The sequence below is a fragment of the Sitodiplosis mosellana genome, unplaced genomic scaffold (assembly GCF_009176505.1).
Source record: "Sitodiplosis mosellana isolate CC-2019 unplaced genomic scaffold, AAFC_SMos_1.0 Smas_scaffold_6162, whole genome shotgun sequence".
Taxonomy (NCBI): Eukaryota; Metazoa; Arthropoda; class Insecta; order Diptera; family Cecidomyiidae; genus Sitodiplosis; species Sitodiplosis mosellana.
Window position 1 is genome coordinate 266620 of NW_022601403.1, and position 16974 is coordinate 283593.

General features: G+C 36.1%; 2 protein-coding genes across 2 annotated transcripts; both read left to right on the top strand.

Moving 5' to 3' along the window:
• Positions 1-11084: 11084 nt before the first annotated feature.
• Positions 11085-12701, top strand: LOC129574434 (probable cytochrome P450 6d5). The gene is made up of 5 exons (XM_055456485.1): positions 11085-11528; positions 11600-11780; positions 11908-11914; positions 12043-12206; positions 12289-12701. Exons 1-5 carry the CDS (start codon positions 11085-11087, stop codon positions 12699-12701), a joined length of 1209 nt encoding a protein of 402 aa, XP_055312460.1.
• A 1070-nt stretch (positions 12702-13771) lies between these two features.
• LOC129574320 (cathepsin D-like) lies at positions 13772-16349 on the top strand. Its single transcript, XM_055456152.1, has 7 exons — positions 13772-13934; positions 14273-14597; positions 14724-14847; positions 14912-15004; positions 15355-15380; positions 15462-16061; positions 16126-16349. The coding sequence occupies exons 1-7, from the start codon at positions 13840-13842 to the stop codon at positions 16279-16281; spliced, it is 1419 nt and encodes a 472-aa protein (XP_055312127.1). The 5' UTR covers positions 13772-13839; the 3' UTR covers positions 16282-16349.
• Positions 16350-16974: the final 625 nt, after the last annotated feature.

The following is a 16974-nucleotide window of genomic DNA, read 5'->3' on the forward strand; positions in this document are numbered from 1 at the left end:
ACTGTAACAAGTGGTCGAATCAACACACTCCCAGCATGCGTCGACTGGCAATGGAATTGGCAATAAACGTGGCGAAAATATTTGACAATTCATCGTCAACTCGCGGTGAATGTGGATTCATTTTTGTATTGCTAGCTCATCGGTAAGATATTGATTGATTGCATTTTTAGTTCGCATTTTGATATTTGACAAGTGGAACATTGCTACGAAAACGTTCCATGTATTTTTGCTAGTTTATTTCTGTTTTCATTATGAATTCAATACAATTTCCTATTTTCACACAGAAATACACTCGGAGATAACCTCACTTTGTCATCGTCAGCAGCGTATATTTATTGCGCAGTTTGCATTTGGTTGACTCATCAAATTAACATCGTTCGGAATCACATCTGGAGGTAGGTTCATTATCCGAGGATAATGAAATGATCATTGATTAGTCTGAACATTCCATTGAGCTCGATTCGAAATGTCGATTCTCAGCTAAAAAAGTTTTTTTATAATCAATTTTTATAATGAAAAATAAATTTTCATTCGATTGTTCGTCGTTTTAGGAACAACAAATCGAGACATCAAAATGAGTGAATATCAAGGGAACAGCAACAATGAACCAAAGGAAAATGCCGAAGTAGCCAGCAACAGTGGATTGGGGAACTTCCACGTCGCAGAACAGCACCAGAAGAATGCACTACTTTTGCAACAAGCTCCGCCACTTTTCGCGGGCGACATCGCTTGTTTCCACGAAATCTTTGAATGGCTCTCGTTGACAGACATTCACTCGGTTGGACAAACGTGCAAGCGGTTGAAGGCGATTGCTGCGACCTTTTTCATGTGTTATCTGTCAGCAGCTGAGCTCGCGTGCAGTAGTGATGGAATTCATTTGTCTTATTTTTCACGACAACCGTTAGATGGCTTTCGCTCGTGTGTACAAAGAATCAAAGTTGTGGACAATAATGACAGACTATTCCATTATATTGGATCAATTAAAAGTGGGCAAATCAAGGAAATCACCTTCACTTCAAGTGTTGATATAAAAAAATGCCGTGCAAATTGCATCAGAGAGATCCTTAACACCGTTGAGGTTGTTTAATTCAACTGCTGTCAATCCAGACATGAAATCTATAATTGCTTTTTAAAATATTGTTCAAATTTGAAGCATATAGTTGTTCGTGATGGTGCCATACTCGAGCCATACAGGGCGTTTCTTTCGGTAAACCGAATTATTTGGATCAACAATCAATGGCTTTGCAGAAAATATCCAAAGCTCGAGCATGTTGAACTGTATCCAGATTCAAGCAAAATGTCACAACCAGAGATAAGGAGATTTTTCGTGGAAAATCAACATATCAAGACCCTGGCAATTGACCTGATCGGCCTTTGGTGCCACAGAACCACCCTTTTTAAGAGTAAAATTCAACTGGACACCTTGGTCATTACGATTCAATATTTTGAGGAAGAAGAAAAAGAAAATGAAAAAAAACAGGCCTACGATTTACTTGAGCAACTTTACGATCAAGGCTTTTACAAACGATTACATGTCTGTGATTTGGGATTTCATCCAATGGATGAATGCGCACACAAAATAGTCGGTTCATGTGAAATTTAAATGAATTTCACATAAACCGTGCCTATATAAATGTATGGTTATGACGTTTATGTACATTTTGTCAAAACTTCGCATAAAGGTTGGTTCATACGAAGTTTTGACAAAATCTACATAAACGTCATAGCCATACATTTATATAGGCACGGTTTATGTGAAATTCATTTAAAGTTCACATGAACTGACATTTATGTCAAATATCTGAAATCTGACAAACCGATTATTTTGTGTGCGTTGCCACATTTCCAGGATTAGAAATTTTGACAATAATCAAACATAAAATCCCGTTTCAACATTCATGCTCATTAGAGCACATCAAAGAAGTAACCCTTGATCCACTTTTGTTCAGATCTAGCGACGCATTACTGAACTTCGTAAGAAGACTCCCAAATCTTGAACGGCTCAATTTATACATCTACTATTTGAATAAAGACGTGCGCCCGTTCATTCAACACTGTGCCAAATTGAATAAAATAAAAATTCGATGTTTCTTCGGTGTCCCCAATTTGTCTTTATGGAACAAAGAACATCATCATGTCATTTGTCACCACTTCAGCGAATTTATTTTGCGTCGTCTCGACTTGATTAAACTGCTTGGTCATAATTACCGAACAAGCAGCAAATGGTGAGATCAGGTGAGATTTATAGAATTTACTTCAATTCGGCATTGAAATTAGCTTGCAATTTTGAAACTGAGGACAACCAGAAGAAAAATGGTGATGATTCTGCGGGCAATGTCCATTGCTATCGAGAATGGATGGCTGATTTCAACATCGACGAACAACACCAAGACGATCAACCGAACGTTTCGAAACCTCCACCACTTTTCGCAGTCGACATCACTTGTTTTCATGAAATCTTCGAATGGCTCTCGTTGCAAGACATACAATCGGTTGGACAAACGTGCAAGCGGTTGCAGGCAATTGCTGGTGACTTTTATAGTTGCTATTTGTCAGCAGCCATACTCGAATGCAATGATCGCGAAATTGAATCCCGATATTCATGGCAGCCATTAAATGGATTACGTTCGCATATACGAAAAATGTATGTTTGGCGAAGTGATGACAACACGCTGTATTACGTTTCTGTTCACAAATGGTTTCTATTTCTGCATATACGGTATCGATCACAAGTGGGCAACTCAAGCAAATCGAGTTCTATGATGTTGAAATAACCATCGAACGCATAAATCTCATCAAAGAGATCCTCAACAACATCGAGACGGTTAAATTCTCTCGGTGCGAATTCATTGGTGACCTTCATAGCTTTTTACGATTTTGTCCGAATTTGAAGCATCTCATCGTTCGTAGTTGTGACATACATAGTAACATTATTATAGGAACTATCAACCAATGGCTTACTCTTAACGATTCACTGAACATCGCCAGAAAACTCCCACATCTCGAACGGCTCAAGTTAGGTTTGACGAAAACATTTGAATTCAATCTACTACTTCCATTCCTTCAACATTGTTCTAAACTGGATAAAGTGAAAATTGGAGATAGCGGCAATGTTCTCAAGTTATCTGCATGGAACAAAGAACGTGGAAAGCTGGTCGGTGCGCGAAAAGTGATAATTTTCGACGAAGAAGAGGATTTCTTGGCAAAGAAGTGGTCGAACGAAAACATCGACTTAAAATTCATCGAGATTGCACGGGCCGATTCATACGAATGGAGTGAATTTATTTGGTGAATACAAAAACTCAACGAAGGTGCTCAATGAAAGCGGTCCATCTCGAAGCAATCAACCGGAATCATATTCCTACCACAGCCGCAACAAAAATAAATCCATAAATTTTGATTCATTATTTTTCCTAATCAAGATCATAAACTCTGAAAAGAATTAGGAAATTTTCCTTAGGTTCACCAAATGTTCCAAGTGATACCATTTAAATGCGATTTACTTAGTTTGCATACGACATCTCATCATTTTGGAGCGATCAATGCATTTGAATGCCATCATAAATATAATAAGTATATAATATCCATTTTTGTTACTGTTCTCAGTTATTAAACCAATATAATCATTCGAGCATTAAATTTTCATAAAAAAAAAACAAAAACCGCATGAATATTCATTTGTTGGTGTCTCGCTCGTTCTTTTCCACAACACCACCGCATTCAGCATCAGAAGAAAGCGATATCGTTTAAATGTCTGTGTGTGAGTGTGAGCAGAATCAATGATTACTTTATGTCACAAGAAAATCGCGCGTTGAGATTTCATTTTTGCACTGAATGTCAATGCATAATATATGCACTGTATATTGTGTCAATGGAAATTTTCGAAACTGAAACGATTTTCTCTTCAAAATGGGTGTAAATAGGCTAACAATATTTGTCAAACAGGAAAAACTGTATCATCACATCAACATTTCAGATGAAATCCGAAAACATTGTGAGTAAGTCAAAGTGCACCACATTCAGTGAATTAATTGTGAAGTTAGTCGCTGCCGTGATACTTTGCTGCTGAATTCAGCCGGCAAATCAGTCAACATGAACGTACGACTTGGCATCACAACCGCATCACACCAATGGCAGTACATTTGAAACTGATTGATCTGTGTATCTGTAGACACATCACACGCATACAAAAGCAAACTGTGTAGCAAGTGATCGAATCGATACATTTATATAAATGTCATCGGATGCTTACGGAACGGCCAAACGAATATATGAGAATACATTTTCCACTCATTACAATTGCCGAGCCATTTTTGCACTGCGAGTTCTTCGGTAAGTCATTTAATCGATTAAATGTTTATTTCTTGATTCAATTTTAGAAGAAATAAAGTGAATATTTCTACAAAAACTTTCAAATTTGACGTAGAAATCTTGTTCCTTCAAGTTTGTTGCAGTTTTTTTGATTTTTATAATAAAAATAATTCAATTTTCTATTGGCACACAGAAATATACAAAGAGATAACCTAAAATCATTTGCCATCGCCAGCGACACAACAAAGCGCAGTTTATAACCGGAAAATTCAATCAACATTTTTTGGAAAATAATCTCGATGTAAGTCCAATTTTACAGTGATACAGACATGATTAACAATTTAAAATTCGATCGATTGAGCTTAAAGTGATGATTTTGTTTGTTTTCACTTAGTTTGTGTGTCGACGACACACTGTGTCGTGTAACTCGTGTCATTCGTATCACATCAGTGAATGTTCATTGCATCGCTTCAACTTGGTCGAACGTGGCGTAATAAATCAAAACCAACAAACTACGGTAAGATCTATGGAATTTTCCTCATATTTTTTTATCGAAAGTAGCTCACTGTCTTCGTTTATTCAAACTTTTAGGGCGGTAGAGTTTGAGCATTGGCAAATCCAGACGAAATCAGAATAAGTGAACAACGCCTGAATTACAACATGTATCGCAATGCAATCACTGCAGCTGACGACAGCCAAAAGAAAAATGGTGATGCTTCTGGAGACGATGTCGATTGCTATCGTGAATGGATGGCTGATTTCAACATCGATGAAAAACACGGAGACGATCAACTGAACGTTGCAGAAGCTCCGCCACTTTTTGAAGGCGATATCGCTTGTTTTCACGAAATCTTCGAATGGATCTCGATGACAAACATTCACTCGGTTGGACAAACGTGCAAGCGGTTGCAGGCGATTGCTGGCGCTTTTTTCAGTGGCTATTTGTCAGCAGCTGAACTCAGATGTATTCAGGAGGGAATTGCGTTAAAACATTATCCATACAATTTATTGAATGGCTTTCGTTCGTACATACGGAAAATTGACGTTTGGAGAGGCACATTTCGTCACATATGCAATATTGAATCTATCGAAAGTGGACAGCTCAACAGGGTCAAATGCAGTGTACCGATAACCAGAAACCACATGAAGTATATCAAAGAGAATCTTTATTCCATCGAGACTCTGGAATTCGATAACGGTGAAGTCATTGGTGACTTTTTTAGCAACTTTTTGCAATTTTTTCCGGATTTGAAGCATCTCATCGTTCGAGGTAATAATGCTGTTGCTGTATGTATCATTGGAACTGACAATCAATGGCTTGCTAGAGAATACCCAAAACTCGAGCATATTGAACTGTTACCATTTCCTAGTTCCAAATTGTTAAAACCAGAGGTGAAGACATTTTTCGATCGAAATCCACAAATCAAGAGACTTGGCATTGATCTAATTGGCCTTTGGTACCACAAAGAGACTCTTCTGAAGAGCAAAATTCAACTCGATGTCCTGATCATTACGATTGATTACATGGACGACGTTGAAGAAAAGGATGAGGTCTTCGCTTTGCTTCATCAGCTTTATGCTCAAGGCTTTTACAAACGACTGCACGTCTGCGAAGACGACCATCTTTTGGATGAGCGCGTTGCTGTATTTCCCGGACTTGAAGGGTTGACAATCGAAGGAAATGAAATCCCATTCAAAAAATCAAGCTCATTGACACACATCAAAGCGCTTACTCTCAAATCTAGTAATTTCGGTACTCCCAACGAATCACTCAACTTTGCTAGAAAACTCCCAAATCTCGAACGGCTCAGCTTGGGTTGGGTGAATGCAAATGGATTTAATCTCCTACTCCCATTCCTTCAACATTGTGCCAAACTGAATAAAGTGAAATTTTCGTCGAAGAAAGTGCCTACTTGGCAGCAAAATGGTCGAACGAAACCATCAACTTAAAATTCATTGAGTTAAGACGGGCCGATTCATTTGAATGGAATGAATTTGTTCAATGAATGCAAACCCGCCAACGAACGCGCTCAATGAAAGCAATCAACCGAAACTATTCGTGCCACGGCTACAACAATAGAAAATATGCCTTAGGTTCAACTAAAACGTTCAAAGCAATACCATTCAAATGCAATTTACTTAGGTGTCATACGACATACATAGATCACATCATTTTTGAGCGAACATTGCATTCTAATGCAATCATAAATAAAACAAGTATATAATATCCATTCATGTAACTCATCTCTGCTATTAAACCAATAAAATCATTGGAGCATTTAATTTTCATAAAAAAAAATCAGTGAGTAATTCAGTTCCATAATTCTGCAACTTGAATTGAGCTCTAAGTTTGTATGCAAATCGATGCTGAGTATTTTCATTATCACGCATCTCTTATCAATTTCGTAAAAAACCGCAATAAACCTCTAAAAATGAACATACTCCTCTCTAACATTTTGAAGTCGAAAGAAGTCTTCTCTTTCATGACAAATTATTGAAACACACTATACTCGAAAGTCTTCGACGGCCAACACAACATACATACACCGTACAAAACTACCGATATTTTTACAACGTAGCAAAACATTTTATTTCTATTTTTGAACGGAACACAGCTTACCTTCCCACTACGAAATTCATACGGAGAACAAAACGCGTTCATCTGGATGGAAAACACTGTTTTTCTACACAGATAATTCCAGAAAAGTGGAAGAAAATCGGCTGAGTTCTTTTTAAAGAGCAAAACTGAATGGGGAATCAGCAAAAGTGCACGTCAATTATATCAATTTGCTATTTAATTTCCATTTAAAAAAAGGCAATCTCTTAACGTACATCGTCACATTCAAGTCAAGCGTATAAGTGATTAATGGAAATATGAATTTTAACGCGCAGTGGCGCTTCTAAATACCTCATTAGTGTGCCTTTTCATCAATTTGTTTCTTTCTCAATAAAAATTCAAACGGGCACGAAATTGGAGGATTAATCAATTCAAATAATTGCTACAACTAACCAGCTCAATTTTGGCCAAGAATTAGATTTTTTTTTCAGTTAGACACTAGGGTGAATCGATTCGATTTTTAAAATCTTTGAATATAGGTAAGGTATTATGTTCATAACCGGGACTTGCCTTAATCGAAAGAGTGCTCCAATACAAGAGACTTATGTTCACCACTCGGGCTTCATTCTTGGACGAGTGGTCTGGGACGATTCTGTGTGTACCACACGCACTGTGTGAGAAGTAGCAATTTTCGGCTCTTAAAAAAATATGGGGTTGACGCTGAGTTCGTCATTTATCACTTTTCGACGTTCAAAATAATGTGGAATGACTTAAAATGAGATTTTCTAGGACTTTTGGTCACACTATCTTGACAGTCGGAAATTGATAATTTGACGAACTCGGCAACAATCTCATTTTTTTTTTTGAAGACCCATGTTAACCCTCTAATGCATACACTCGCCTCTAGACGGGCAACATTTGAATGCCTGTAGAACGTAAACCGTACATCGGATCACATTGCTTCAAAGGGAATTTTATTCGTCAATGTTTTCTCTTCATTTTTGTCTTTGGCAATATTCGTCTATGTAGTGTGATTGTAAAGCTATTAACAAAAATGTGTGCAAAAACAAAAATTTGACAAAATAAATTATTCGAACTCCAAATTAGACAAATGTTTGACACTTTTAAACAATGGATTTGATTGTTCTCTGATTTATGTCAATCGCATTTCCTGACTAAACCATGAGGAATCCAGGATTATGAATATTTTTTAAATTATCTATGGCCAAAAATCAACCAAGTACCAGTACTTCCAGCCCTGGAAAAAGTTAATGCATTAGAGGGTTAAGAAATAAAAGTTGATTGTGTATTGAGGCTCTGTTTCGATTAAAGCATGTTCTGGATGTGGCTATTATATTTTTAAAAGTCTATCCACTCTAGTGTCTGCCTGAAAAAAATCTAATTCGTAGCCCAAATTAACCTTCAGTTTGAAATTTTGATAATCCGGTATTTTCCATGGAATCAATTAGAACGGATAGTATAGATATGAGCATTTGAAAAAAAAATTCTTAGACAAGTTCAACTTTGTTCGAAAAGGTCATGAATTTGAATGAAATCGATTTTTTACCAATAGCCATTTCACAGAAGAAAAAAACCAATTAAATGTTTCTCGATGATTTTTACAAATATACCTTTGTGCACCCCTATTGCATTAATACTGATTGTTTTTGTGCATCCAATGAATTTAACTGAATGAAAAACGTATAGACTTTCCAGGTGCATAATATCACGTGTGCATGCACTCAAACCACTGCTTTTCTTTTAATATTTCAACTTGCAATATATTTGAATGTCCGAGAATGAAAACGCAACTTCTATTCACAACACATATAAGTGAAACAAAAATAAAAAAATTTATTGAAATGAAACAACACAATCGAATTTTTTCAAAAATCTTTTTTGTTGTTACACTTTGAAAAAATTCGATTGTGTTGTTTCATTTCAATAAAATTTTTTATTTTTGTTTCACTTATATGTGTTGTGAATAGAAGTTGCGTTTTCATTCTCGGACATTCATTTATACTCGAGTCATGGAACATTTCAATTTAGTTCTGTTGAACAAGCCATTCACTGCAAATAAATTCGAAATATCAGGCAATTAAAAAAGATTTTATGACTCGGAGCCCAAGAGGAAAATGGAAATTTACATTTCGAAACGGTCAACGGGCGTTCATCATCAGCACTGACACGAATCTCGATTTATGCCGGTGATTTGTGAGACAAAAAAACGACAACACACCAACACAACGCAAAACAGCTGGATCAGCAACAACAAAACATTCACCGCATCAAATCAATGCAAATAAGCAGGACTGTATGCCCCGCTTTCCGCATTCAATGGTGCTTTCTCTTTCTCGATGTAATAACTTTCATACGCATCGAGTCTGCTCTGTCTATTGACATTTTTAATCAGTTCGATGCTATGGTCACCTCCATCGATTCCGTGCTCACTCTCCACTACATGTTTAGCAAACGCAGACTCTCTCATTTTCTTTTTTTTGCACAACTACAATGCTCTTTATATCGAACTGCTATGCTTCTTTTCGTTTGCCCAATATAGCGGCGCTTGCACACACCTCACTCAATAACACCGGTTTATTCAAATAATCACAAAATTAAAAATCGTTTCGCGTCGACAAAAGATTAAATTGGTGATAATTTGAAATCGGGCATTTATGCGATTGAGTGTGTGAATTAACTTCGGGCACGGCTTCGCCGCTTTTTTCGGTGGGTACGGTTTTCGGTGAGTATCCATTTAAACCACAGACAACCAAATTCATTCATCATGGCAAATCCAATGTTTGTTTTTGGTCCACAATCCATTCATCAAATGCTTCAATATCTTCCCACTCATTTCGACTTTGAAGGTGCTCGAATTCCCTTTGCGAAAAAACTTAAAATAAACGATGTACATTGGACATCAATTCACACATTCAAAACAATTGCCTGGAAGATTTTTGATCTTCTTAAAAAGAAACGCTTACTTGTAGTCAGGATTGGCATCTTTGTGTGAATCACACATGCAATTTTTTTAACACTTTTCCAAAATGAAATGTGAAATACGACGTCTTTCAACTATATGCATATCCCGAACCCGGCACAGAATGCAGAAAAACAAAACACAGAAATCCAAAAAAGCAGAATGAGTCTCTTTTTCAATAGCTTCTTTGGAAGTAACCGTTGTCTTTAAGCCAGTAAAAAAAGATAAAACGTTTCAAATCGATCACATAATCACAAAATCGGTATAGAGCAGTGCTGTCCAAATCTATTGGTCATCTGCTAATTGTGACCACGGAATACATTCCGTTTGAAAACTCTTGATTTCCAGAACGTAAACGGTAGAAAGAGCGACATTGTGGCTATGATAATAAAATCAGTAGCTGTTCTTTCCATTGATTTTTGATCGCTACGTTATTTTGTTCAATCATTTGATAAAGTTATACTTATGCGATCATATTTTCTTACTTCATGGCGATATCGTTCACATGTATGCTTGTTTCGATTAGCAGCTCTTGTTGACTCGATTGTTGAATCTTACAATGTAACAACCATGCAGTTTACGGTTTTTTTTTCTTCAAAATTTATCTATCATTATAATATTGTAATATGTATAGATCTTTCCGCTTGAAATTTGATATTTCCATGATAAAGAAATTGGTTCACCAAATGAAACGAGTGATGATGCATTATGTAGACTTTTGCTATCTGATTGCAATGTAAAAATGTGTAACGAAGGTTATACGCCGTTCATGCCCACAACCGTCTGGCAACGTATTTGTTTCATAATTTTTCAGCTTTTCTAAATCATGTTCATAGTCCACAGACCGGGGCAGAAAAAACCAAATTCTGTTCGGACCCTGATTTTCATTATCTTTAAAAAGTGTTTTGTAACATTCGTGTTGGTCGATTTTGCACGCAAAACGTGATTGTTCCATCTCATTGTTATCTTATGACAAAGTTCGGGTTTAAAATAGATAAGTGATAGTGTACGCAGCTGTCGGAATTCCCCATCGAAATGCACCAACTATTCACGTAGGAATGTGTAAAAATTCATCGAAGATAACATTGATTGTATGACACTTTTGCTATCAATTGTCCAACTCCGTTGTGCTCGCTACAATCATCTCAAAAATTCAAAACTATTTAAATGTGATTCGTAAGTGAAGATGAAGTTAGTTCTGTATAAATGGAATAACTGAGTGCACGAATTTCAAAAATGTTTCATCTGTTAAGTGGCTGGAAGTTCTATAGTTTGCTCATTTTGATTGGAGGAATAACGATATTTTATTACATTTTAAAGCGCGTTTATTCTTATTTTGATCGAAATGGTTTCAAAACACTTCCTGGCGTTAGCTATGTATTTGGACATCTGGGACCAACATTTATACATAAGGAACCATATGATCAGCTGATGTTGCGATTATATAATGCCACAACGGAACCAATCATTGGACTGTACGGAATCCTAAATCCAATACTAATGGTGCGTGATCCAAAGCTCATTCAATTGATTTTGGTCAAAGAATTTTCATATTTTACTGACCGCCGACGATCATCGATGAACGATCCCCGTGGTTCATCCTTATTATTTGAAGTTGGACAGAAATGGAAAAAACAACGATCAATAGTCTTGAGAAGTTTAACATCAGGGAAATTAAAGGTATTTATTCTATTCAATTTTCTATTGTACATCAGACATTCTTCAAGATCTTTTATTTCCAATTTATTTAGGATGTATTTTCAACAATTATTAATTCTGGAGTGAAATTGCAAGATCACATAGAGGAATTATATAGAAAAGGCGACCTGTTTAATGTCCAAAGTGCATCAGCATGCTATACAACAAATGTAATGGCATCTTTCGTTCTCGGTATTGACGTAGATACAATCAAAGAACCAAATTGTGATTTTCGTAGGATTGGTGATTTGTCTTTTGAATCCTTTATACGACGCATATTGGAAGCTACCAGTCCTATGTTGCAATTTTTTTTAAAATCTTCATTATCTGACAATGCTAAAAAAATCGTCAATTTCTTTAGCACCCATGTTAATGAGCAATTGAAATATCGTGAAAAAAATATTGTCAGACGGAATGACTTCTTCCAGTTGCACAGTGACATGACTTGGAACACATTTATTTTGAATGTGATCAATTTCTTCTCCACTGGTTTCAGTACAACGTCAAGAGTTATAACATTTTGTTTATATGAATTGGCCAAAAATCGTGAATATCAAGACCGTGTCCAAAATGAAATTGACAATGTGCTACAAAATCACAATGGAACAATTGATTCAGATTCCATTTTAGAGATGCAGTTTCTGCAGCAATGTATTTACGGTGAGTTTTGCCACTTGATTATTATTATTCAAACATATTATTTTAACTATTTAACTATCCATGATTATTATTTTTTCAATAGAAACGTTGAGAAAATACCCGGTGGCCACAAACATAGCTCGTCATTGTGTTCAAGATTTTAGAATACCGGGGACAAATCAAGTCATCGAGAAAGGCACCGATTTGATAATTCCAGTATATGGCTTACACATGGACGAGCAATTCTATGAGGATGCAAAAACTTTCAATCCAAATCGATTCAACAGTGATGTGGGCATGAATCATGTGAATAGGCCATTTTATCCGTTCGGTGGTGGACCTCGTAAATGTATTGGAATGCGATTGGGACAAATGCAAGTAAAAGTCGGGCTAGCAATGATGTTGCAGAAATTTACATTTCATTTGAAAGAAAACAATGAGGAAATGACTATTCACCCAAAATCGTTTCGAATTACACCTGGTCATGGATTTGAGTTGCGCATATCAAAACGCTAACAAAATATTATAAGTAATTTAAACTCTCTTTTTTTCGCACTTATTTATTTCCATTCAAATTATATTCCAATTGAAATGAGAGGTAATAAAAATCAGATGAGATTGAATATTCCATTTGAGTTCTAGGGAAAATCGTTCAATTTTGTTTTATTTTGTTCCTTCAAAACCGACGAGTATAGATCAAACTACCACTATAAGATGGTAGAGATCGGCCTCACGGCCCGCCAAAATGCTGGCCGAACTGAACGTTAGCATAAATTTCATTCTTTTTGTCTTGGCTTTGCCACACACGCGGCTGTCCTTGGATATATATATTACTGCCTCCTCCCTCAGCGATCGTGACTGTCTTCAGCAGAGGTTGATATTCTCACTATTTTCTACATATATCTAATTGCTTTGCTTTTCATTCTTTTCTTTCTTCTGAAGCAAATGGGCTGGTTCGATGGCCCCTATTTCAATCATCTTTTAGCACAATTTCAGCGTTCGAAAGCATTTCACATCGAAAATATGATTAAAATTCACGCATATTGTATTCACGTTCTCATAATAGATCCATACTCAATAAGCAAACAAGCAAAATTCTTTTAAAATTGACGAAAATAACTTATGAAGAAAAACACCATTGCGACACGATTTGCAATTCAGATCAACGTAAAGTGACGTCACCAACGATGGCAAAAAAGCTTTCGAGATTTATCATAAACAAAAGTTTTGCGCAAATACAGTCACTCATAACAATTGCCATTTTCATACAAATTACATTTAATTGTTCGTAGTTTGTGTCATCATTTCGAAGATAATGGCTCATAAAGTGTAATTTCAAATTGAAAGTTCCATGAAGTTTTCGAGTGTAATAAGAAAAAACAAACTCATGATGTTATTGAATAGAATTCTATGTAAATATTAGAGTAAATATTGTTCAAATTCCAAAAACTGAACAATTAACAAATTAATTTGAAGCGAAAAACAAGTGAAAAGAACAACAGCCACTCAACGAAACGCCATGCAAATAAGCAATTTATAAAAGCGTTCAGAAATAAGATCGACTCAGTTTGATTTCGGCTCTTGTTTTGTAGTGAGGAAAAATTTCTTAAATAAAGTTTAAATTTTGAGTTTTTTTTTTACCAAAAACAAAAAAATGATTCGAATTCTCTATGTGGTACAATTTGCGCTCTGCGTATTCGGTGCGGATATCACCGAGGAGAACGATAGAGATTTAACCAATTTTATAAGGTATTCGGTGCATTTTATTTTTTGGCTTCAATGGTTTCTTTGAGAGCAGAGATGATTTTTGTATTGCAAGACCAAGCAGATTCGTCGCATCCGAGTTGTGGTCTTGTTACAATTTTTAGCCTGTTGAAATAACGAAAATTTGATTTTGCTGAAAAGGTTACCACTTGGATACAAAAAAATGGCCCAATACTATTTAATTGGGCCAATAGCCATAGTTATAAGCTTGGATGAATAGAAACTGTTCTAAATAACATAGAAATTCTTTCCCCAATGTCTATTTATGCTAGTTTTCTGCTCTCTTTTTGCACTTGACCCTCATATTTTGATCATACTTCCAGAATCCCCTTGGAACGAATCGACGCAATGAGCTTAGACCGAAAACGACGATCATTGTTGAATGATCCATTTTTTTCGTCTATGAATTGGGGATTCGACGATGACCTTTTTCAAAACCATGATAACGATTTTCTCGATCCATCGAAAATGTTGAAGAAAATATTGAAAAATGCCGATGTCTCACTCGTTCCGTTCATGCAACCATTTAAAATCCAACCTTTCAATCATCATCAAAATAATGATGAGTCAAATGAAATAGATATTGAAGATAATAACGATGCCGAATTCAATAGTAGAAATGCAATTTTATTGAAGAATTACAACGATGTAAGTGGACAAACGTGAAAGATTTAATAATTTTCAAATTAATTAAGGATAGATAGATCCTACTTTGTAGAAAATATTTAGCGAAAAAAAATTTAAATCAATTTTCACGTTTATGTCTCATCTCAGGCGTCGTATGCAGGAAGAATCACCATTGGCACTCCAGAGCAGGAATTTACAGTCATTTTTGATACAGGTTCATCAGATATATGGGTGCCATCTTCAAAGTGTAGCCATCACAATGTCGCATGTCGTACGTATCGATTGTAAGCTATGGCATTTGCTATTGGTTCTTCATTTTTTCATTCCTTTTTCAGAAAAACACAATCGATACGATTCATCCAAGTCGAGAGATTATACGAGAGGCAATTCCAAATTTAATATTACGTATGGAACGGGCGCAGTAAGCGGTAATTACTTTTAAAATGAAGAAATAAAACCAAAAGAAGTTCTCAACTGTCAGAGATTGTATTTTTGCTGCTGGCCAAGCCTAAGATGAGCCGAATTGACTGACTCAGCACCTGAAGCGTTATTTTAACGCGTTCACGGTGCAATAGTTTGATTACTAGCAGAGATATATCTAATTGATAAACAACGGTATAATTTCCAAGCAACGACCATTTGGCACTGTGAACGCGTTAAATCAATGCTTCAAGCGCCTTAGTCAGCAAATTTAGTTTAGCTCAAGCCTGCTCAGTAACAAAAATACACTCCCTGAGTCAGAAGGTTCCTCACAAATACTACTTTGCTTTCTAATCAGGTTTCACTTCATACGATACGGTTAAGGTGAGTCGAATAGCCTTAGATTGTCGATTAAAATTCAAATTTCAAAGAAAATAAATAAAATGTTCAATTTTCCCTTTTTAGATGGCAAACCTAAAAATCCGGAAGCAAGTGTTTGGTGAAGTGACGCGAGAAACTGGCTCCACATTTGTAAATGCTAAATTTGATGGTATTTTTGGCATGGGATTTCCGTCCATATCGGTGTCTGATAAAATCTCACCGATGGAACGATTAAAAAACCAAACCGTGATCCAACACAAAGTATTCTGCTTTATTTTGCACCATAAAAATGAAGTGTTGTCGAAAAGTGGAATGGAAATTGGTGGCGAATTACAAATTGGTGGCTGTGAACACAAGCCAGCCGTGTATATTCCACTGACAAAACTTGGCTATTGGCAATTCTTAATGTCATCCGTAATTGTTACAAAACCGGGTAGTTCACCGTTCACGGCATGCTCTAATGGTTGTCAAGCAATTATGGATACGGGCACTTCATTGATCACCGGGCCAGCATATGACGTGAATATAATCAACAAAATTCTGGGCGCATATAAAAATGAGGAAACCGGTGAATATCATATTGACTGTTCGAAGAGAACCAACACTAAATCGCCAACAATAGCATTTTTAATACACGGCCTACGATTTGAATTGACGGCAAAAGACTATATTCTCCAAATCAACGTGAGTAATTAGATTCATTCGTTGCATAGAATGTTTTCATTTTTTTATCGTTTGATCAATGCAGAAAAACTTGTGCTTGTCTGGTTTTATGTCACTTTCCACCTCTCATGGCACGAGTGAATGGATCATCGGTGATACTTTTATACGAAAGATGGTCGTCATTTTTGACATGGACAAACAGCGAATAGGACTTGCACGAAAACCATCGAATGGATACTAAAAACATACTGCATAAAAGGAATCCACATCGCACATTGTTGAGAACATTGAATAAAATCGATGATTAGATTTTGCAAACTGTACGGAAAGTGCGTTTTTATTTTGTGTTGGGAAACCATGTTTTATAATGTGGAATACGAACAGAACTTAGCAATATACAAGTGTGTCTCAAAAATTCCCGAACTTTTTTAGTATGACATTTTCTGGTGGCGCCATCTATTCAAATTGACTGGCGTTAGAAAGTTACTCCCTCTGTCTCAAAATTTCATGGCATTTGGATCAGTGGGGCGGAGTTATAGTCCCTAAAGTGGCCCTTTGTTTGTGCCATCGGTCCAAAAATTGAATGTGTTGAAAAAAAGTTGTGTTTTTACATTTACAAAATATGAACAGACGTACTCTAAAGTATGCAAATCCTTTTCAGCGTTAATTGTTGATGTCTGAAGAACGTCTATGACACACTCAAGCCATTTTAAAACGTCAAAATATCTGTCAATATTGACAACAATTCGGAAATGTCAAAAATTACGATTTTTACAAAAAAGTCGAATAAACAAATCAAATTGTCAACAGAATGTCGTCAACGTTTTTCCTTAACTCTTGAGAATGTATCAACAAGTACTGATAATAGCAAATCAGAAGAGTTTTTGCGATAATTTTCACTTTTATTCGGATTTCCGAGAACTGATTTAATTTC

What these genes read in the sequence shown, in the direction of transcription:
- LOC129574434 (XM_055456485.1), top strand. Translation starts at nt 11,085, where the DNA reads ATGTTTCATCTGTTAAGTGGCTGGAAGTTCTATAGTTTGCTCATTTTG. An exon ending in TAACATCAGGGAAATTAAAG is followed by an intron (nt 11,529 to 11,599) that starts GTATTTATTCTA and finishes CAATTTATTTAG; the next exon opens with GATGTATTTTCAACAATTAT. An exon ending in TCTGCAGCAATGTATTTACG is followed by an intron (nt 12,207 to 12,288) that starts GTGAGTTTTGCC and finishes TTTTTTCAATAG; the next exon opens with AAACGTTGAGAAAATACCCG.
- LOC129574320 (XM_055456152.1), top strand. Translation starts at nt 13,840, where the DNA reads ATGATTCGAATTCTCTATGTGGTACAATTTGCGCTCTGCGTATTCGGT. An exon ending in GATTTAACCAATTTTATAAG is followed by an intron (nt 13,935 to 14,272) that starts GTATTCGGTGCA and finishes TCATACTTCCAG; the next exon opens with AATCCCCTTGGAACGAATCG. An exon ending in CTTCATACGATACGGTTAAG is followed by an intron (nt 15,381 to 15,461) that starts GTGAGTCGAATA and finishes TTCCCTTTTTAG; the next exon opens with ATGGCAAACCTAAAAATCCG.